The following is a 21375-nucleotide window of genomic DNA, read 5'->3' as shown; positions in this document are numbered from 1 at the left end:
CATCTGTCTTCATTCCTATTGGTCTGATCAGCCACCCTCATTTCCATCCAGATTCATTCTCTCACGCGATGCGGCGCTGACTCTTCGCACATCTTACCATCACGATGAGGCCCTATATCATCCTCCCCTCGTCGTTCTTATCTCGTCACGCCTCTCCGATTATCATCTGACAACCTTTTCATGAACCGGAACCATCACCCGAACCGCGTCCAAAGAGGCGGTAAATCGCGCTACAGACCATTAAAATTCCGACTTGTACCCTTCAAACGAGCGCGTTTGCCTCCTTTGCTGGAACAACCGGGGTCTGTAGAAGGGACCTGCTTAGTCTCGCAGCGCGCTGGAGACTGACGGGTTGCCTGGCAGCGAAGCTGTTCCTCCTTTGGCCGCGGCTGGGGCTAGGTAGCAGGCAGGTAAGTCACGCAGATTGTCGTCACACCTAATCGTTGCAGGAATGTCGTCTTCACCATGCCTCGATCTCGATATTCAACACTCCACCAAGGCCGTGATACAATGGCAGTCCGATACCACGACGCATATTCTGGCTAAGCCAGACCCTCAAGTCAGCTCCGTGACACTCAACTTCCGCTTCGATAAGACATGTGCTTTCTTCGAACTGAGCGTTCCTGTCAAGATCAAGGGATTAGACACCACTACGGCCGTTACATTACGCGCATGCGCCTCATCCATTGTCTCTTTGGTCGTGGTCAAGAACCCGACGGTGCTCATCAAAATACAACAAGAGTTTGAATCTGCCGCTCTTTGCCTCAACGTTACCTTGAACCACCACCTCAACGTCCTTGTTCCTACTCCTGCACTAGAGCCTCTATCTCCCGCCCGAAAACACTCAGGCGTAGTCCTTGACGCGATACGTGATCTTTCCAATGCCACCGTTCTATCCATCTATGTCGAGGCTCGGGCGGCACCCCCTTCGCTCCAGTCGATCAGTGATGCCGCCAGCGATGGGCGTCTGAAGTCTTTTCGCAGTCTCCGATACAACCTTGCTAGTATGTATGGCGGCCTCGGAGCCAAGCTCGTCCATCTCTTGGCTCAAACAGCACTCCCACCACCCGCCTACGACGAAGCTGGGTCCCCGCCGCCACCGCCGCCGATCGATTGCAGTCACACTAAGAAGCGCCCTCGACAAGACAGCCAGTCTTCTCGTGACAGTGATATCGCCCTTATTTGGGACGAGTTGCGGGCTTTAAAAGAGACAAGAGGTCGGGACAGAGAACAAATCGAGGCCTTGGAGACGGAGAACAAGAGATTGAGACAAGAGAACGAAGAGCTGGTCAGGGGCATGGACAAGATGCGAGAGCGATGTACTGCCTTGGAAGATGACTTCGGAGTTCTCAACAAGTCCACCGAGGGCTTTATGGATACATATGATAACGAATTGACTGAATTACGCGACGACATTCACACGCTGGAGGGAATTGTGAACTTCATCCAAGAGGGTCAAGTCAGTGACGAGTCAGTCAAGAAGATAAAGGATGCCGTTGTTAAAGACATTACAACGCGGCTTTCGGCAGATTGAGCACGTGTCAATGGTCAGCCAGGTGCTGCATTGACTCATGCTGCTGTATAATCAAGGGATATATTATTACGAACGTAACCGATCATATACGCTTGCGATATCTGTTAAGATAGATCAAGGTTACATATATTAAAGACATAGTTTTTTTTTTGAACTCTTTTTTCCCCATTGCCACCGCCTTGAATCATAGTAAGCAAAAACTCCGACGGCATTTCTTTTTAGAGTTACTGCGTCAATGGCCAAACAAGATGGCCCCCAACCTTTTGGGTACAGCTAGAGACCTTGTTGATGTAGCGTATTGTATTTGCTTATGTTGGCATAGGCCTCCTCAGTACAACCAAATACAATTGTTCCAATTTTCATCTTTATTTTCCTATTTTCCTCCCTTTCTCCTATGTTTTGGACATGTTGACAGAGGAAATGACATTAGCCAGGCTCATGATAGGGTGATCACCCTCACGGTTCAGTTCGAGGTCTGTTTCCCCTACCATATCACTTTAAACCTGGGTTGCATCTGTCTGTAGTCTAGCTGGCCCTTTGCAGACTTTTCTTGCAGACTTTGTTCTATTAGCCGCCATAGAAGTACAAACCTCAGTTGGGTCAAAGCGAAGAGCGTCAGAGGCTCCCTGGCCGAAGGCAAAGGTGACACGGCAGGTGGTTTACTGGCTCGGTGACTGATTATGTTGCCCTGCTCCAGCTGAGTTCTATCCCATTTAGGATCTACATCCAGTCATATCTCGTTCTTTTGAAAACAAAAGGTGGTGTTGGTTAAGCCGAATATGGAAATTGGGTAGCAGCACTGACAGAACGGACGAAATGGCATATTGTCAAGCAGGTTTCATCCTCTCGATACCACACCATTCATCATTTGGAATAATTCTACAGGGTAAATCAGAGACTATAAGTATCAGTGAGAAGGACGCAAAATCACCAAAGCTCTCAGAGGAAATATTCCTACCAGTACTCCATTTGATCTTTAAGTTAACTTCTCTTCTTTATGGGTATAGTTATGAATCTATCTACTTCACCTCGAGTTTCTTTCGTACATCTAGAACAGTTGCCATGTGTTTGTTCCGAATCAACATTTCCAAAGCGAGAAACAGCTGGCTTCTATTATCGTTACCCAACGTGGTAGATTGAGGATCACAGAACTTCTTTGAGAAATCTCCCAGCAAGTTCCCCATCTTACTCAACTCGCTGAGCATGATGTGTCCAATCATGCGCTCTCTGTTCTCAGAATCTAGCTCATATGCTCCAATTGTCATAGGCGGCATAATGAGACTTGATGGCTCGATTCTCTCTTGTGACATATTTGTATCCCGTGACAATGATCTCTTAGTTTCCTTACCATCATTGGATGGAACAGGACTGTTGTGATCGTCGAGTGTTGCACTGCCATCATTGGGACCGCGGCAGTTTTTCAGAACGATGCGGTACCAGGATAAGATTCGCAACAGCACGGCTGTGGCCAACAATGCGACGTTGTCATTCGGGGTGCATGTGCATGACATGGCAGTTGTCACGCACTTTAGTGTTGCACGACTAGCTGTGAGGATAGTTCCGAGATTTTGGGAATCGGTAGGGTTACCCCAGCATGACAGGGAAGGAAGGTCAGGCTTTGCCAATGCGGATATAAGATCAGCCTCGCAGTGCTGTCTGTCGGTGACGGAGCACGTTGAACTTCGTCCCGTGCTGTCGGTACCAGATCCACTACCACTGCCCATCCCTGCTGCTGATAAGGCACCTGTGGTGTGGCCGTTGGAATATGCGAAAGCATCCATTCTCTCCAAACTCTTGCCAACACTGCTATCACCAGCGATTGACTCCATGTCCGACAGCCACACCAAATTGGTATTGTCTGGTGTCAGAGACTCAGAGCTACTACCGCTGGTTAACAGCTCGACAAGGTCAGGACAAGTGCCCCAGCCGTCAGCATGGCTAAGCAAGGTACTGAAGCCATTGCTCACTGCAGCTACAGATGCCGTGCTGCTGGTTGCAGCAAATGGTGGAGTCCCATTCCGTTGGTCCCCTTCAGGGTGAGTAGTGTCTATGGTCCTCTTTCTGGATCGCTGAGAAGGGCTATAGCTACAGACTTGGCCGCGCCGCTCACATCTCTGGCACCAAGGTTGTTCCTTGCCGCAACGAACTTTTGACTTGGCACAATTGTCGCAACTCTCGCGGTAGTTCTCTACCCTGCGGAGAAGGGGGTCTGTGGAACTCATGTGGATAGACAGTGGTGCATGTGATATGACAGGGTGAATGCTGAACGTTTTGGGCCAATCCGGCCAAGATTTTGTGCTTGGGAATTATGACAATGGCAGGCTGGAGTGGCAGTTTCCTAGTTCCTGGCAGATCGTCGATTTATTTCAGACGGACCTAGACCATTCTTATACATAAGGACCTGTTTAGCCACAGATCTGGATCGAGGAGACAGGGTGCTGTTCCAGGACGATCTGGTGTAACAATTAGAGTAAGCTGAAAAAAAAAAAAACGCTAGCTAGCAGAGACGAAACTGCGAACTGCATTTGAGTTGGAAATGATACATGTCACCAATAACTTGCGGGATGAATTCGACCATCACAGGGTTTGAGATGACAGCATGCATTGATTCCTTCAAGACAGGGTTGATATGCACCTGTGTCATGATACGATTACCTACATTGATAGGTTTGCTTCAGGAAGGTAGTTTCAGGGACATAAGTCCGCTTCCGCAGGATTATACGTAGCCACGGTCATATGCAGGACGGATAACTGGTGCCGTGAGGGTAATCAGGACCCATATAATTAAACATGTGTGTTGACGTTTGACCTGTAAGGTTTACGTTATGCCGAACCAAACAATCAACGATCTTGATAGTCTGATGTTAAGTTTGAAAATTAATGTCACATACTCTGTGGATAAACAAGAATGTATTCATGACTCCTCAAAATAATGAATAAACAGTGAAACAGTCGAGAACATATGTTTCAGACACGTGCTATTGCCACAACTCGGTGCCTGTATGGAAACCCGAAAGAGGATTAAGTTTTCGCTAAGCTGAACGAAAACTGCATGAGGGACGAACTGAGCCAAATCCTAACCTTAACCGAAGCCACCAAAGCAGTAAAAAAACAAAAGTTCCAGACGACATGCATACACGGATCTCAGCTAACCTTGTATATAGTGATTACTCGAACCGGCACTTAAATGGGATATTTTGTTTTGGCAAAGATAACAACTGCCTACCTAATCCAGGTCAACTGGTAAAATTGAACAATCAGGCTACAGCTGCATGGCGTTCTAGTAACACCGCCGTAGTCCGTTCTCGGGGACTCAGTAGCCGGGCCGGGCCGTAGTCTCTCTACTGTCGTGCCTTCGGTCCGATGCAAGCCCCGAATTCTCTAGCCCGAGAGCGGGATATGCAAGTAGGGACGGGAGGAAAGGGAGGCTTAACAGCTCACGACCAATTGACTCAAAAAGGCACCTTATCGGTCTCATTTGGGAAATGATGTATAACTTTCTCAGTCATGGTTAATAAGAGGTTCTTTTTTGCTCACCTCACTACTAGAAGCGCCGTCATCAGATCATCACTCCACAGCCGTTACTCAATCATATCATCCCGCAAAGCCATGTCTTCTTTTGCTGCTGCGCCGTATCGGCACGTCATGATGCCATTCGACCCAGCCCAAGATGCTCAGACTCACGGCAACTCGGCACTTACTAAGCTGACGGATGTCATCCCAGACCTTAAGATCTACACGCGCTCATCTCCTCACTATGAGACTCTTCGTGGGGTTTACAACAAGCTCATCACTGCTCAACCCCTTGCCATCTGTCGACCCACTTCGGTCACTCAAGTTCAGGCAATCGTAAAAGCTGTCTCGGGGTTGGATGTGCCGCTCGGGGTTCGTGGCGGCGGCCATGATGTCTTTGGCCGCGGTTGCGTTGCCGACTCTGTCACGATCGACATGAGGGAGTTGGACACGCAGGAGCTTGCCCCAGATAAGAAGACAGTACGTGTCGGCGGTGGTATCACCAGCAAAAACCTTGTTGGCTTTCTGGGGTCGCACAACCTTTGCACCTCAAACGGCTTTGCGGGTGAAGCTGGATGGACGTCTTGGGCGTCTTGGGGAGGGTACGGCCCGTTGGGTGACTATGTCGGACTAGGCGTAGATAACATTGTAGGCGCCAAGATCGTCACAGCTAGCGGCGATCTTGTTCACGCCAACGGGGAATCGGAGCTGCTATGGGCGCTACGTGGTGGAGGTGGTAACTTTGGTGTCATTGCTGAGACTCAAGTGCGGGTTTATCCAATGTCCACAATCCAGGCTGGCTTTATCGTTTACCCTTGGCCAGAAACTGCAGACGTGTTGCTGCGTTTACAGGCCCTTCTAGACTCTGGGGTCCCCGACAAACTTTGTTTACAGGCAGGGTTTAGCAAGGGCGAATGGGGTCTTGGCATGGCTGTGACCTACATCTGGCCTGAAGCAGAGACAATTGGGCCTGAGAGTGAGGAGTGGCTACAGAAGCTGAAGAATCTCGGCACGTGCATCGTCGATACCGTCCAAGAAAGTAAGTCAAACCTGCTGATCTTTACCTATTCTACCCATCAGCTACGGCAGAGAGAATGTTAACACGAGAAAATAGCGACATTTGAGGCTTTCCAGCGCAGCATTTCCAGCGCTATCAGCAACCCTGTCAACGTAACATCTCGGCACATCAGTATCTCCAAGTTCACCAGCGAAACTCTCGGACAGCTGATCGGCGCTTGTGAGTCGATGCCTGTTAAGGCTGATTGCTCAATCACCTGCACGATCCTGCACGGAAAGGCGGCCCAGCCAAATACGCTATCTGCGTTCGGTACCCGGCGCCCGCACATCATGTTCCATATCAACGCCGTCATTGAGGAAGCGACGCATGAAGATGTCGCTATCGCATGGGCAGATCATTTAGTGGACGGCATTGAAGCGACGGGAGATAGTATTGGATCCACATACGTCAGTTTCATCGAGTCGGACAAAGACCCCAAGGATTGCTACGGGGAGAATTGGGATCGACTGAGGGCTGTCAAGAAAGAGGTTGACCCCAACAATGTTTTTAGATTCGTGCATGGTCGTATCCCAGCCGCCTGAACTGTCTGTGCATCTTGGCGAGATCGACTGTGGTAGATATTAGATTGGGAGTAATCACATCATTGCAGCCAATAGGTCACGTACTTTTAAATTACCTGTCAGTTTATAATGTCCCGAACCTTGATTTAGTCACGATATTAGTAACCTTGGTGAATGGTCCTCAGGGTAAAAAATATTAGCCACTGGAAACACAACGACGAAATCATAAGATCAGTTTATGCTAATTAGACCATACTTCTTGGACTAATTATTTTTATACCCCAAGACTTGCGAGGCCAGCTCTTGTGCTACCCACTAGATGGCTCAACTCTCTTGGTGCATGATAAGGTAAGCTCATTACACATCTGCAACATTTACTCCATTTTACTTTGGTGCAATGGATACCTATGAGTTCCGATACGGCCATAAAATGGCTGACATTATATGAGATACGACACATAGAAAGTTGCTCACTTCGATGACAGGGAAAAGAAAAGAAAGTCAAACGAAGTTTAAAATACATGAGAGCTTTTATTACAGTACAGCAGTGTACTTTATGTAGGTAGTCTTAAATCCATCTTCTAATCACTTTATCCCTATCCAAATAACCAGAATTACCTTCAAGTTGTATTCTATCATATCTGCAAAACAGAACTGCTCGTGACGAAACTAATGTACAAATTCCTGGCCCTTGACATTCTTCCACTCAATCCCTAGTGAAGGTAGAACGGCAAAACAAGCAGCTGCAAGACCGACGTAGAAGTAATTGCGAAGCGCTGCGTTGTACTCAACAAGCACATCGGCAAGACGATCAGCTGGAATGACATGGCGTAATTGGGTGGCACCAGCGCCAATGATCTTTGCAACATCAAGGCCATCAAATGAAGTGAGCCGAGATCGAAGGTCATTGTTGAAGACGGCTTGGGCAACGCAGACAAGGATTGAACCGCCAAGGGACTGGGCAAAGAACATGAGGGACACACCCGTAGGCACATCGCTCTGCTTGACAGCGACCTGAGCTCCTAAGCTGGCAAGCTGCATGCCCTGGCCTATACCAAGGCCGAGGATGATCTGATATCCGATCCAAGTGCGGCTGGGCGTGTCAACAACGAAAGTGGTGATAAGTCCGCCACCGACTGACATGAACATTACTGATGAGAAGAAGACGGGGTTGAACCAGCCGATGCCATTGATGAGACCACCAGAGACGATTGCGCCAAAGACGAGGGACAGGACGAGAGGGAGTGTGTCAATACCAGAGGTGATGGCATCTGTTCCTCGAATACCTTGGAACCAGATGGGCAGGGCAATCAAGAAAACAATGAGAACGGATCCAAGACAGAAAGCAAAGATTGTACCGAGCCAGACATTTCGGATCTTGAACAAACGAGGTGGAACGGTGGCGTTCTCTTGTTGCCAGATCTGGATGCCAACAAAGGCAATGAGAAGCACACAGGCCAGTACAAGAAGTGCAATGATGCGACCCTCGTCCCAGGAGTACTTCTCACCACCCCACTGGAGGGCGAGGATGAGGCAGATAACTCCAGGGAGGAAGACAAGGTTTCCCCATGGATCGAGCTGCTTAATCTGCTGCTTGATTGAGACGGGCTCGCTAACGGGAAACGTCGGGAAGAGAAGGATGAGGCAGACGACAGCCGCTCCTCCAACAGGAAGACTAGAAACGAGGTAGTTAGTATTTGTCAATTAGGCTAAATGTGAAGGGGAATCGAGACTTACTTGATGTAAAAACACCATCGCCAAGTGACGTGATCAGTGAAGGCACCTCCGATCAAGGGCGCGATGACCGAAGCAATGCCGAAAACGGCCCCCATCATGCCCACATATCCAGCACGTTTAGAAAGAGGCGTGACAGTGGTGATGAGGATGGTAGAGCCAGAGTAGATACCTGCAGAACCTGCACCAGCAATGGCACGTCCGATAATGAAAGCAACCGAGTTGGGCGCCACGCCACAGAGAAGGGAACCAAGTTCAAAGAAGAAAATGGCAACAAGGTAGACCGTCTTGGTCGGGTAGAAGGTAAAAATACGACCCCAAAGCAGCTGTGTAGCAGAGCTGGTGATGAGGTAAGCGCTGGCGTACCAACTGATGTCTCCAAGGGCTTTGAAGTCATCGGTAATGCGAGGGATGGCAGTCGCAATGATTGTGCGGTCCAAAGCGACGAGGAACATGGCTACCATATTGGAGAGAATGATGGCAGCCAGTTTCAGACCGTGGGGGTACTTGGACTCATCCTCTGTTTCCTCAGGCTTGGATTCAGAGGGTTCAGATGCTGAGGGTGCTTCATTAGGCGTAGGCGTTGGCGTGGTTGCTCTGTCGAGCTTCTCCACGTCGGTGTTATCTGTCATGGTGTTGAGGAAGAGAGAGTATTAGATGATGATGAATAAGGATCGAATGGTGTTGTCGATGGATGACAAAATTGAGGAATTGGCAGTCGAAGAAGAGCCTTAAAATATAGACATGTTGCAGAGTGATTCCGGGACATGATACTGTCCGGACGGGGGATGAAAATTAACAACGGAGCGGAAGACCTCATCTCGGCGACGGAAGACGATTCAATGTCAATAACACCTCCAGCGCGGTCCCGCTCCGTGCTTGTAAGAGACGGGTCGGGTATAAACACACCAAATTTAAGCTTCGGGACCGAAGGATTCCATCAGCCCTGGGAGCGGTCCCGCGCGGGGGAACATCAGTCTCCCGTTACTGGCTCGGTCATGGAGATTAGCTGTTGGTGGCGTCGACATGCGTAGTCCATGCATGCCCCTGACAATGATCTGACAATTGCCATTTGTGTGGTATTAGCGTACCTAGTAGTTACACAGACAGAGGAATCAATCCGCTGACAGATGGAAATAATTCCACCACCACAAAGAAAGTGGCTTATGCGGCTGCTCCTGGTAACACCATCCCTTCAATCCTTTTTCCACAAGCAATTACCCCAAATCAACCACCATGACAGAAGTGAAGATCACTAGAGGACACTCATGCGTTCCGTGCCAGCACCGAAAGATTAGATGCAACGGCCAAACCCCATGCGCGTACTGTATCAGAACGGGTAAAGATTGTGTGCGCATGCGATTGTCGCCACCTCACACACGAAATGCCCGTTTGAATCATCGACGACTTGCAGCTGCGCAGACAAGCACTCCCAGTGGTGATGGGCAGGTCATCGTTAGTGGAGACCAGCGTCGCTATGTTGAAGAGTAAGTAATTACATGAGAAGCCAATTTGTGTTTCTTTTCGGACATTCGGTAACAATTTTGTAGCAATAAATTGTGGAAATCCTTGGGTGATGAGGTGAGTACCATTGAGCAAACAGAGTCATTTGAAAAACGTGGCTTATTTTGTTGTTCTGGCAGATGCAAGGCAGAGACGTTAGCCCAGATCCAGAGCGTCAATCTCTACGAACAAGAACTGACACGCCCTCAACTGAAGTAAACCTCATCTTTGGCCATCAAAAGTCAAATTCTACTTCGGTTGTGTATCCTTCAGCTGTGCACTCATTTCAACTATGGCAGGTCTTTATCAGCAACGTCCATCCTCTGACCAAGATCCTCCATGGCCCAACAGTTCAAAAAGACATCCTTGAAACCTTTTCTGAACCAGCATCAACTCCCGGCACTACAGAGGCCCTATTATTCTCCATTTACCTTGTTTCTGTTGTGTCTTTGACGGATACGGAATGTCGCACAAGGTTTGGCGAGCCTAGAAAGGACCTGCTGGCTCGATACTGTGACGCAACCGAAGTAGCGTTGAGCAAAGCCGATTTCTTGAGGTCTACAGACCTGAGGGTGCTTCAAGCCTTCACTCTCTACCTGGTATGTACCAACCTTGGCAACAGAAATACCTGAAGATATACTGATATTTCTAAGCTTTCCCTGCGTCATATCTGTGACCATGATATTCTATGGCTTCTGACAGGTCTTGCGACACGTATGGGCCAGAGAATGGGCCTTCATCGTGAAAGCTCACTTAAAGACCTGCCCCCATTTGAAGCTGAGTTACGCCGCAGAGTTTGGTGGCAGATTGTGATACTCGATGGCCGAGCTTCACAATTGACGGGTGCATCCATGAACCCAAACATGCAACTCTATGGAGATACTCGGCAGCCAATTAATCTGAGCGACGCTGACCTTGTGCCATCAGCAAGCACAATACCACAGCCATCACCCATCACCACGGATATGCTGTTTTGCAAAGTCCGCATTGAAATCGGCGTGTGGATGATTCAACAAAAGTGTTTGCTCAGCTCCGATTCAGAATCGTCGGTCGCGGGCAAAGCCAAGTTTTTCAAAGCTATCGACGAGCTTGAGCGTCATATTGAGGACAGGTATCTTGTTAATATGGACAAGGAACTTCCACTCAACCTCTTGACGGCATATCTCGCTCGATCTGCTATTTGTCAGCTAAGGCTCTCAGTTTACCATCCCATTCATCGACCTGAGAGGGCCTCTGATTTGAATGCTGAACAAATTGATATGTTGCTTGAAAACAGCCTGGAAGTTATACGATATGACATTCTATCGCATTCAACTCCAGCGCTACAATGTTACTTGTGGCATATTGCCAACTTCTTCCCATTCGAGACATTCGTCCTTTTGATCAGTACTTTGTCTGGTCGTCCAGCAGGCCAAGTAGTTGACACTGCGTGGAAGGTGATCGACCAAGTGTACGAACACCACCCCTCATTCATCTCAGATACTGGAGACCCTTTATACTGGGCTCTGGGTAATATTACCCTCAAAGCATGGGATCAAAGAGTTACAAGTGCTAGAACGAGAGGAATTCCCGTTCCTCCAGAGTTATCTTGCATAACCAACCTTGTCCATGCTCGAGCAACACTGGCCAGGGCATCATCACAACAGCCCTCCACGACCACAGACATCTCTGGACCAGTTACGCCTCAGAGCTTACTCCAGGCACAGGAAATGCCAGCGGGATATCTTGGTGATTCAGGTGCGATGAATGACCTCGTATCACAAGCGGACTTGGGCATGACGACTGGGGAGGATATTCTTGGTATGATGAAGGGTGTTGATGTTGACTGGGATTTTTGGCAGCAATTGTTGGATGGAAACGGTCATGATGCACGGGCGAGAGAGGATCAGGAGACATTTTACTTTTCGTCGTTCATAAATAAGGCCTAAACAACAAAGGCAATAGACAATGTTTGTGTTCTAAGCCGTTATTGTTATCATTTCAAAGACAGATTGTGAATAAATAAAATAATCTCATTGCTATCTGAATTTCAAGGAAGACAAGTAATATCTAAATTGAGAGGAAACAAACATAAGCACGAAAACCGACTTCTCCATAACTAAATATCCAATGCCCGAGATAAAAACTGTGAGACATATTCCGCATTGCGTCCTCTCTTCAACATTGTAAAATGGTTCGCTTCCGAAATTCGTTCCATGGATAGCCCCTCTTTGCCGCCAAGTAGCGCCTCCCAACCATTCGGACCAAAGTTTGTTCTGTTCTCCAACAGCCATCGCATCTCACGTGGATCATCATCGCGGTACTCTGGACGAGCGTCATCTGGGCACTTGCACACTCCGTCTTCTGCCCACAGCATATATGTCTGCGGTGGTGCTGGGAGTGGTGACGCCAAACCATCACCAACAACAAGACCAGAGTCCCAAGGTACAGCGACATAAGCATCCAGAGCATCAATGAAGGCTAGGAAATGTGCAAGAAGCCATTCTGGAGCTTTGGCACTCGTTCCTGTAGTGCTGTGGGGGTTGTCCGATCCAAAGACATTCTGCGAGTTCAAAAAATCGTACAAGCGAGGGGGCAGCTTCTCAAGACCAACAGGGTTGGGAGAGTCGAGTAAGATGAGGCGTTGCACTTCGTGACCTGATCTGGTAAGGATCAGGGCAGCCTCATAGGCGCAAATGCCACCGGCTGACCAACCTCCCAAGTTGTATGGCCCCCGTGGCTTGCGACGGAGTATCTCGTTGACATAGAGCTCTGTCAGACCTTTGAGTCCAAACTCGACGAGGTAGCCGGCGTCCTTTAGCCATGGGCAATTCAATCCGTATACAACAACGTCTCCGTCTGGAGAGATTGGAGGGAGGGAAGCGTAGGATGTAGCAGAGCCCGAACCGTCTGGCAGTAGGAACAGAGTCGAGCGAGCTTTACTGGGAATGCCCTGTAGAAGGGTGGAAGTGGCCTGGAACTGGTGAAGTGAATGACTGCGGACTGCTTTGTCCTGTTCCTCATCACTCATCGGTGGTGTAGTGGCGCCAGACTCGATACCGGGTGGTGGACTGCTCCTACCACTGCCATCACTACTACAGCTGCTCTTGTTGTCCTGCTCTGAAAGACCCAGGAAGGTCTTGAAGCTGCCTAGCGTGGGACAGGTCAAGAATGCCGAAGATTCAACGTCAAGACCTAATTCCTCGCGCATGCGACCAGTGATGGTCAACGAGAGAAGTGAGTCGACACCATGGTCCGCAAAGTCGAGCTCATCATCAGAAAGAACATCAAGAGTGAGACCAATCTCTTCTGACAAAATGCGCAGAAGCGGTCTCAATCGGGTGTTCATGGATGAGTCGGCCGCGAATGGCAACGAGAGAGCTGGTTGTGTGGGTGCTGAAGTCGGTGGTACTTCTCCAATTCTAGCGGGGGGCGCATCCATCCTTGATGGAGGTAACTCGCGTCGACCCGTAGGAGCATCAACTGGAACCGTGGTGGCAGAAGGCAAGACTGTGTTGAGAACCCGACGTGGCAAGCCTTGGAACTGTTCATTGCGTTAGTGTTGTCATTTGGCATGGTTCGTCTAACTCACTGTGATATCACCATAGACACCAACCACAGTGTCATCCTCATCAAGGATATACAAGTCACCAGCGAACTTAGTGCCATCGATAGGCCTCATCCGGATGTAAGTCCGATACGTGACATCTTGGCGGAACGCCTTGGCCAATTTCATAGACTTCCAGCCATGATTAACATAGACGTAGTCATTGGGTGTAGTTTGGTGACAGTTCATAAGAAATCCTGTAGTCTGGCCACAACTGTCAATCCACATGGGGTTACAGACGAAGCCTCCTTGTGGAGTTTGAAAGCGCACTTTCGCTGTACCTTCGAGCTCTTGACTATGCAAGACAACCTCCTGTAGACCCTTGAAGCCATCGCAATAGTCGACAAGAGATGAGAACACCTTGTAGATCATTCCAGTCGCCAACATGCTGTCCAAGCCTTGCGCTGATCGTTGTTGAAGGTAGTTGACGCTGCGATTAATGAGGTACGCTTGGCGATCCCACTCCGCTTCCCACTGTGATGGATGCTCGAGTCGAAGTTCGCAATCAAGGTGCTTGATGTGCTGACCGTTCGGACCGGTGGTGGAAATACTCATTAGCGCTGTAGTGCTTTGGATGGGGTATCGTACTTCGACCCGAAATGGCGTAGACAGAGGTGTTCCTCTCAAGTCTTCTTTGAGAAGAAGTGGCTTATGAACCTCAATACCGTGAACATCGACCGCATAACCTTCTAAATCGGTGCGGTAGTTGTCCAATATGTATTTACCCAGTGTCAAGCCAACATCAGCATACAGAGAAGATGTGCAGACTTTGACGCCGTTGACCCGATGACCTTGAGAAACCTCTGCTAATTGAGGGCTCGCAAGGTCTGTTTCAGCAACAATAGTCAACAATTGATCATGTGAAGTCTCCTGTAGAATCTTTTGGACCGAGGGTGTTGTGAAAGCTGAGGCCGCCTCCACTGAGCTGCTGGGAGTGACGGGAGGGTCTCCTTTCGTCAAAGACCAATCGTACTTGTATTGTATCCAGTAATTCTTGTGCTCCCAGCTGTAGGAAGGAAGGCGCAAAACCTGGTGAGAGGCTTTGAAGTCACGGTGAAACTCGTTCCAGTCAATTGTCAGGCCGTTACTGTAAAGACTACTCAGACCATCAGCTAGGACCTTCCAACAATCCTCGTTTCGCCGAAGCGATGGGATAGTCATAGTGTCTTGGCCAAGACTGGATTTGAGAAAGGCTGAGCAGACAACGTGAGGCCCAATCTCGATCCAAAGTGTTGACGTCCTGTTGACGATCTTGTCGCGCTCCGCAGCATGCAGAGCACCCTCAAAATTGACTGTCTCGCGGCAATGACGCTGTAGATGAAGCGGGCCAATGACACCATGGTTCCCAGGGTTGATGACAGAACTATCAAGCGCACAGAGAACAGGAATCTGTGGGGAGTGAAAGGTGACGCGCGATGCCACCGCATCCAAGTCCGAGAGAATGGGGTCAACCTGGGCTGAATGGAAGGCAAATGGCACCTTGACGCGTGTCGCCTTGATGTTGTCGGCAGACAATAGGTCAACCAGCTGGTCAATGTCGGCAACTCTTCCGCTGATGACGACTTCTTGTGGCCCATTCACGCACGCAACCTCATGAATGTTGGCATCCAAGAACTGTTGGATCTGCAGCAAGGATGCTCTCACTGCCAGCATTGAGTGGCTGCCTGCCTGGCACTTATCGACGAGTAGCTGTGCTCTCGTGCCAGTTAGGTAAATGGTGTCATTGACGGATAGAACACCAGCAACTTGCAAAGCCGCATAGTGACCTAAGCTGTGTCCAAGAACAAAGCTTGGCTCGACGCCGAATGATCTCCATAGCTTGGCCAGTGCCATCTGTAAGCACGTTAAACCAAGCTGGATCTCAACAGGAGATAACGAATCACTTTCCACCTCACCGCAGATCAGTGGGAGAATGGAAGGGAATCCCTGGGCTCGAGCGATGTTGTCGTAGGACATGATCTCCGAGCGGAAGACAGTGGAATTCTTGAAGTACTCCTTGCCCATGCCACGGTACTGGGCGCCCTGACCGCTAAAGACAAAGCCGATAGGAGGCACGGCAGCGGGAACTCTCTTCAAGTCCTGGCGCTGAATGGCGGAGTCAAGGCCTTTAAGCAGCTGTTCACGATTCTGTGCTGTAACTGAAGTTCGGAATTGATGATGCATACGCCTGGCAGTGGTCGTATAGGACAGCTTGCCGAGGAAGTCGATGCCCGAGTCAACTTGGCCTTCTACAAGCTCCTTCAGATTGACGAGATTCCTTCTGAGAGAGTCTGCTGATTTAGCAGACATGGTAACAACGTGGAATGAACGAGGGTCTGTGATATTTCCAACCATCGATGGCTGAGGGGCATCTTGCACTAGGACAGCCGAATTTCCACCAGCTGCAGAGAAGTTGTTGACAAAAGCAATGCGTTCATCTCGTTGTCCTGATCTTGTCCAAGATGTTGGCGTTTTAGCGATATGGACATTGCGCTGGGTAAGATCCGTGGGAAAATGGTGATTGATCTTTGTCTTGATACCGCAATGTGGCGGGATCATGTTCTTCTGCATCATAAGCAGCGTCTTGATCAGAGCAATAATACCGGACGCAGATTCACCGTGTCCGACGTTCGCCTTGACTGAACCCAAGTGAAGGGTTTGATGAGGTAAACGACCGCCGAGGCCACTAGTAGGAGCAAAGGTCTTGAGGACGGATGTCATTTCGGTTGCGTCGCCTGCTTGTGTGCCTGTCCCGTGCATCTCGATGTAGCTGACGTTGTAGGGGTCGACGCCCGATTCACGAAGGAGCTTGGAGAAGATGTACTCTTGAGCTCCGGCGTGCGGCCGGGTAATGGATACCGCTTCGGCTGAGTGGTTTGTATAAGCGCCCAGAATGACCCCGAGAATAGGGTCATTGTCAGCTTCAGCATCATCGAGCCTCTTTAGTATGACAGTTCCGACGCCATCAGCACGACAGTATCCATCTGCACCGTCATCAAAGGTATTGCAGTTACCTGGATCAAAGTTAGTGAAGGAACTAACAAGAAAGGAGCTTGCAATAATTTGGAAGAGACTTACCGGTCCTGGACAAGAAGTGGCCTCGGTCCAAGCCAGCAAAGTTGTCAGGGTTGGTCATAACATTTGTCCCACCCGCAATGGCTGTATCACAATCATTTCTCCAGAGGGCATTGCACGCCAAGTGCAGGGCAGCGAGACTGGAGGAGCAAGCTGTATCGACGCTGGCGCTGGGTCCACTGAACTTGAAGAAGTAATTGAGTCTGCCAGGAGTAAATGCCCGATTGCCACCTAGAGTCTGGAATCAGCATCATACCGAAGTGCGAGCGAATAACTAACCAGGAATAAAATATGTGTCCACATTCTGACCGCTATTGACCTCTCTCCAATCGTCGCTAGTCATGCCGTAAAACACACCTACACGATCCATCTGAGTTGAAGGCGTTCTATCTGGCACGATACCAGCCATCTCAAGCGCCTCATAAGCTGTTTCGAGCGCCATTCGCTGACCAGGATCAGACTGTTCAGCTTCTTTCGGGGACATGTTGAAGAACCTGGCGTCGAACAGGCCCGGCTCCTTGATGAAGCAACCGTTCATGACCTTGCTGGTATTCTTACGCCGCCCAGCGGCATCGTGATGGAGCTCTGCGTTGAACCGGTCCTCAGGTATTTTTCGATGAACATCGCGACCTTCGTAGAGGAGATCCCAAAATTCACTCAAGTCAGCTGCATCTGGGAAGCGACCGGACATAGCAACAATCGCGATCTTGGAGGTCTTGCTTGATGTCTCGGGCTGCTGTTTTGTTGATGAGTGACTTGTCGAGGCCGAGGGACTAATGCTGCTGTCCACGGCGCATCCTTCTGCTAGCGTTGGCTCCAAAGAAGAGACTATACTGTTAGAGACGCTGGTCGCTATAGGTCTCAGTATAGCCTGTATAGATGACGGGCTACTCATGACCCGGCCCACTGCTTGCGAGACCTTAGTAAGGTCTAGCGGTTGTATGAGCATGTCAGTCACACAGCAGTGGAGGAGGTCGGTATAGCTCAGGGGCTGGAATTCTTCCCCAGAACAGCCTGAAATGAGGGGAATGATGGACTCTGATGCAAAAGAAGGTGCAGCCAGATTGAGAACCTCATCCACATCGTCCTGGCTGTAAAGGTGGCTGGCATGGTACGGAGCATAGATGGGGACTGGTAGAAACTCTTTGGGCGATGATGATATCGTGTGAATGAACTTTTCAAGAACAGATGGCGGGCCACTAATGGTCATGTTATGGTGTGCCACTGAGCTGATGTAAGGAACAGATGATCGAGCAAGTCCCTGTAACACAATGAGCACTTGTTATGAGTATACCAATATCAAATTATTACTTACAAACTCATTGTTAAATGAATCCAACTGGTTTTGAGCTGACGATCTTGGAAGCACCGTTTCAGGAACGATTATAGACCAAGTAGCCGAGGGTCTCTCTGGTGTATCGAAAAGCGAGGTAGTTCGCCATACCCGCAATCCGACATATAACGCCACGCGAACGGCATCCACGCCAGCTGATACCAGTTCACTCAATGACCTTGAGCAACTGACAGCAGCGGCAGCGAGCGATCCAACGCAAAGTCCAATAATGCGACTATTCTCTGGAGGAAAGGTGCGTCCTTGTCCATCGTAGAAGCTGGACGGTTAGGACAGGTAGATAAGTACTTGGGTATACCACTCACTGTATGAAACTGCAGAGGTGATAGAAGCATGCCAAAGCACTTGCCAAAGCAGGATTACCACTGCCCCAATCTGACTTGGAGACGAGCTCTTGAATATCGGCAAAGTTGGGGAAAAGCTTCCGCTGAGTTACTGGCAAGGATGAGATTTCTTTTCTGAGAAGAGCATGAACCTGTTCAACAAAATGTGTCAAGTATGGACTGTTGCCTTTGAGAAGCAGGTCTCTCAGTGGAGGTGCAAAGCGAGTGCTTTGGTCCCCAAAGACGAAAACTTCCATCACGGATGGAGTCATGTTGAATGAACTGAGATTGAGCTAGGATACCGTAATTGACACACAAAGAGTCTGTTACTGGAGAGATGATGCAACTCTCTGCAGTATCTATAGAAAGTGGTATGTTGATGAGACAAGATCATACAGACATGAGCATATTTGACATGCTTCGGGGCTGAGATCAGCTGATCGGTCAAAACTGTCAAGTTTCAGGTAGATTATCCGTTTGACTTGGTAAGAGCTGTATGGGGTTGGACGGCATTCGGATCGAGTCGGTCGGGGTTCGTCGGGCATGACCAGTCGGGCATGTTCGCGATTCGGTACGACTGTACAGGTACCTCCGACATAAGCGTCCTGCATACTGACAGTACCGAGGAACGATCTCTTGTTCTTCGGGTTATTGATCAAGTCTCGTGCTCTCGAGCTGATGCCGTTCTGATTGATGGAGGATGTACAACCCTCTATCCCTCTGTGTTTATCTGGAGTCTGAGCTGGCGGTTATCTGTCAGCTCCAATCCTATATCTCAAAGAACAATTATCATCATTCATCATGTCGCCACACAGTGATACGCAAGAAACTACGGAGGGGATGACTCGCTCCAGTCAACCGAACAACCTCATTTGTTTGACTATCACGGCCTTCAAAAAGCCATCTCTCAGTGACGAAGAGTACAGACACCACATGACTAAAGTCCATGCTAAACTCGTTAGTCCTTTGATGGAGGAGTATGGCATTGTTCGCTACACCATGGCACACAACACAAAGGAGACACGCCCGATGCTGTATCAGCTCTACGATCCACAGTTCTCCCATCAATCTGACTATGATTGTATCGTACAGTTCATCTTCAAGGATATCTCGGACTTTCAGCGTATGAAAGCGGATCCACGTTTCCTCGAAAAAGTTGCGCCGGATCATGTAAATTTCGCTGACACTAAGCGATCAACGTAAGTTTCCTCTAATTGTAACAGTGAGTATGAACTATTTGACTGACGGGATCAGTATGACTGTTGGGTATTTTGAAGAATTTGTTAATAATGGCAAGGTCGTTGATAAGGACTAAAAGTCGCCCGTAGGATGAGTTCATAGACTCCACTGTCATTAATAAGAAACACATTGACGTTCAATTGTAAATATTAGATCCTCAGGCGACAACGCTTTAGACAAGTAGAATTGCGTATGAACGGATAGTGAAGCGCCTGAGCAGGCAATGTCTAATTATGTCGCTAGTCGAAGCATGCCGTGGGTGTGTCACTGCACCCACCAACAGCGTTATCTGTGATATTGGTGAACTCACGAATGTGAACAATAAATAAGAACTTCGAGACACAAATTGTTGGTAATTGAGATAGAGATACAGCATTCCTCCCCAATAGAGAATACTAATGATCCTGTAAGCTAATGTTCAACAAGCACATGTTGCTTCCTTCCGGCTGTCGCACATTCTTCAAGGTTAGCCTAGAATCCGCTTCACGTAAGAGCGCCTCCCAGTCATCTACACCACGCTCCTTGGCGTTGAAAACTTGACGCATGGTCAAGTCGCGAGTTCTTATGACACGCTCTCGTACCGACGGGATACTTCCGGGAGACGGAAGAACCGTGTCCATAATGAGGAGGGTTGCCTTGGATGACTCAAGTGCTGGGACAAGGTTGCTTAGAATGGTCCTGGCTTCGGCATCTGGCCAGTCATGAATGATCATTCGTAGCATGTAAACGGTTGCGTCCTTGGTTGGCTGCGGTTCGAAGAAATTGTGTGATTTGAAGGAAACTTGAGAGTCAGTACCTAGTACGTGCTTCTTTGCCGCTTCTTCATGTTCTTTGGTAGCTTTTTCTCCGTTGACCACGGCGTCAAGGTCTTGTACCTCGAAGCGCAAGTGTGGATAAGCAGCGGCCAGAGCGTAGCTTGCATGACCTGTAGAGCCTCCAATCTATAAAAATTAGTGAGTCGTTATTAGGAGGGTATGAGGGATGGAGCTACTGTCACTTACATCAACGATTAGGGCATTCTCCGGCAAGCTGGCCCAGTCAAATCCCTTGACGAGATGAGAGAGATCCATGCCCTGGCCATCAGTCACACTTCTCATGTATCCTGAAAACTGCTTTGTCAAGACAGGGCTCTGGGACAAATGATCAAAGAAGGGCAAATCATGACCGAATGCGACGTTGTATGCTGTCTCAGTCTTCTTTACGCTTCCTGGCCACTTTTCTGTAGCCTCAACCATGGCAGCAGCCGTAGGAATCGAGGCAGTGAACATGTATGATGCCCAGTCGCGTGTATTAGGAAACTTGAGAAACATGGCAGAATTGGCTGTGTGCGCAACTTGGCCGGTAGTTGGTTCTGCCAAAATGTTGCTTGTCATTGCCAAGCGCGCGACGCTCTTGAGTAAAGACTCAGGTACGTTTGCTTCAGTAGCGAGGGCCTCATATGACACCGTACCATCAAGAGGAATGCGAGAAAAAACATCGAAATGATGCAGCCATTGAAGGGCAAAAATGGTGTGATACTGTCACGGCTACTTTAGCTGAGAGTCAGCAAGAATGGAAGCGCTACTACATACACTGGCTGTCATATTCGGTAGAAGTTCGCTGGGGCCAGACACAAGATTGAATAGCTTCAGGGCTGCTTCAGCGGTTGCCACACGGGCTTCATGGGCTGCTTTAGGCGCATCCTTGGGAACAACATATGTCGGACCGTCAGCTCCAAAGGATGGCTGTGGAAGACCTTGAGACTGTAATTTCGTGTCTAAATCCTTTGCTGCAGAGGACACAGCACTTGCAAGTTCAATGATGAGAGATGGAGAAGCTGAAATTGAACCCATTGTTGCTATGTGTGACTTGGATGAAGGCCGACTGATGTCTGCTATTATGGCTTGGATAGGCGCTCAGATAGGGACCAAGGCAGTAAAAAATGACGGCTACAGGGATCTTTCAGTGGATGGCGTGTTGT

General features: G+C 49.0%; 8 protein-coding genes across 8 annotated transcripts; 4 read left to right on the top strand and 4 right to left on the bottom strand.

The window, feature by feature from the left end:
• The first annotated feature begins 55 nt into the window (after positions 1 to 55).
• On the top strand, positions 56 to 1675 carry EDB82DRAFT_486315 (uncharacterized protein). Its single transcript, XM_025730829.2, has one exon. It carries the CDS (start codon positions 452 to 454, stop codon positions 1532 to 1534), a length of 1083 nt encoding a protein of 360 aa, XP_025589915.1. The 5' UTR covers positions 56 to 451; the 3' UTR covers positions 1535 to 1675.
• Positions 1676 to 2519: 844 nt separating this feature from the next.
• Positions 2520 to 4111, bottom strand: EDB82DRAFT_486313 (C6 zinc finger protein). Its single transcript, XM_025730830.2, has one exon. The coding sequence runs from the start codon at positions 3754 to 3756 to the stop codon at positions 2554 to 2556; it is 1203 nt and encodes a 400-aa protein (XP_025589916.1). The 5' UTR covers positions 3757 to 4111; the 3' UTR covers positions 2520 to 2553.
• An 845-nt stretch (positions 4112 to 4956) lies between these two features.
• Positions 4957 to 6754, top strand: EDB82DRAFT_43935 (uncharacterized protein). The gene is made up of 2 exons (XM_025730831.2): positions 4957 to 6086; positions 6162 to 6754. Exons 1-2 carry the CDS (start codon positions 5042 to 5044, stop codon positions 6644 to 6646), a joined length of 1530 nt encoding a protein of 509 aa, XP_025589917.1. The 5' UTR covers positions 4957 to 5041; the 3' UTR covers positions 6647 to 6754.
• A 47-nt stretch (positions 6755 to 6801) lies between these two features.
• Positions 6802 to 9225, bottom strand: EDB82DRAFT_440715 (major facilitator superfamily domain-containing protein). Its single transcript, XM_025730833.2, has 2 exons — positions 8363 to 9225; positions 6802 to 8300 (listed from the first exon to the last, which is right to left on the bottom strand). The coding sequence occupies exons 1-2, from the start codon at positions 8989 to 8991 to the stop codon at positions 7295 to 7297; spliced, it is 1635 nt and encodes a 544-aa protein (XP_025589918.1). The 5' UTR covers positions 8992 to 9225; the 3' UTR covers positions 6802 to 7294.
• Positions 9226 to 9552: 327 nt separating this feature from the next.
• On the top strand, positions 9553 to 11867 carry EDB82DRAFT_43906 (fungal-specific transcription factor domain-containing protein). The gene is made up of 4 exons (XM_025730834.2): positions 9553 to 9846; positions 9910 to 9940; positions 10003 to 10461; positions 10516 to 11867. Exons 1-4 carry the CDS (start codon positions 9596 to 9598, stop codon positions 11788 to 11790), a joined length of 2016 nt encoding a protein of 671 aa, XP_025589919.1. The 5' UTR covers positions 9553 to 9595; the 3' UTR covers positions 11791 to 11867.
• Position 11868: 1 nt separating this feature from the next.
• On the bottom strand, positions 11869 to 18448 carry EDB82DRAFT_550566 (type I polyketide synthase; the record flags this gene model as incomplete). Its single annotated transcript, XM_025730835.2, has 6 exons — positions 11869 to 13385; positions 13434 to 16441; positions 16506 to 16733; positions 16782 to 17763; positions 17818 to 18112; positions 18159 to 18448. The coding sequence occupies 6 exons, from the start codon at positions 18446 to 18448 to the stop codon at positions 11961 to 11963; spliced, it is 6228 nt and encodes a 2075-aa protein (XP_025589920.2). The 3' UTR covers positions 11869 to 11960.
• Positions 18449 to 18860: 412 nt separating this feature from the next.
• On the top strand, positions 18861 to 19491 carry EDB82DRAFT_532547 (EthD domain-containing protein; the record flags this gene model as incomplete). Its single annotated transcript, XM_025730836.2, has 2 exons — positions 18861 to 19375; positions 19431 to 19491. The coding sequence occupies exons 1-2, from the start codon at positions 18978 to 18980 to the stop codon at positions 19489 to 19491; spliced, it is 459 nt and encodes a 152-aa protein (XP_025589921.1). The 5' UTR covers positions 18861 to 18977.
• A 304-nt stretch (positions 19492 to 19795) lies between these two features.
• Positions 19796 to 21247, bottom strand: EDB82DRAFT_571219 (O-methyltransferase-domain-containing protein; the record flags this gene model as incomplete). Its single annotated transcript, XM_025730837.2, has 3 exons — positions 19796 to 20356; positions 20417 to 20932; positions 20987 to 21247. 3 exons carry the CDS (start codon positions 21245 to 21247, stop codon positions 19811 to 19813), a joined length of 1323 nt encoding a protein of 440 aa, XP_025589922.1. The 3' UTR covers positions 19796 to 19810.
• Between the last annotated feature and the right edge of the window lie 128 nt (positions 21248 to 21375).

This window comes from Fusarium venenatum (genome assembly GCF_020744135.1).
Source record: "Fusarium venenatum strain MPI-CAGE-CH-0201 chromosome Unknown EDB82scaffold_1, whole genome shotgun sequence".
NCBI classification, from domain to species: domain Eukaryota; kingdom Fungi; phylum Ascomycota; class Sordariomycetes; order Hypocreales; family Nectriaceae; genus Fusarium; species Fusarium venenatum.
The sequence above is the reverse complement of the archived record's forward strand: the minus strand, read 5'-3'. Positions and strand labels throughout refer to the sequence as shown.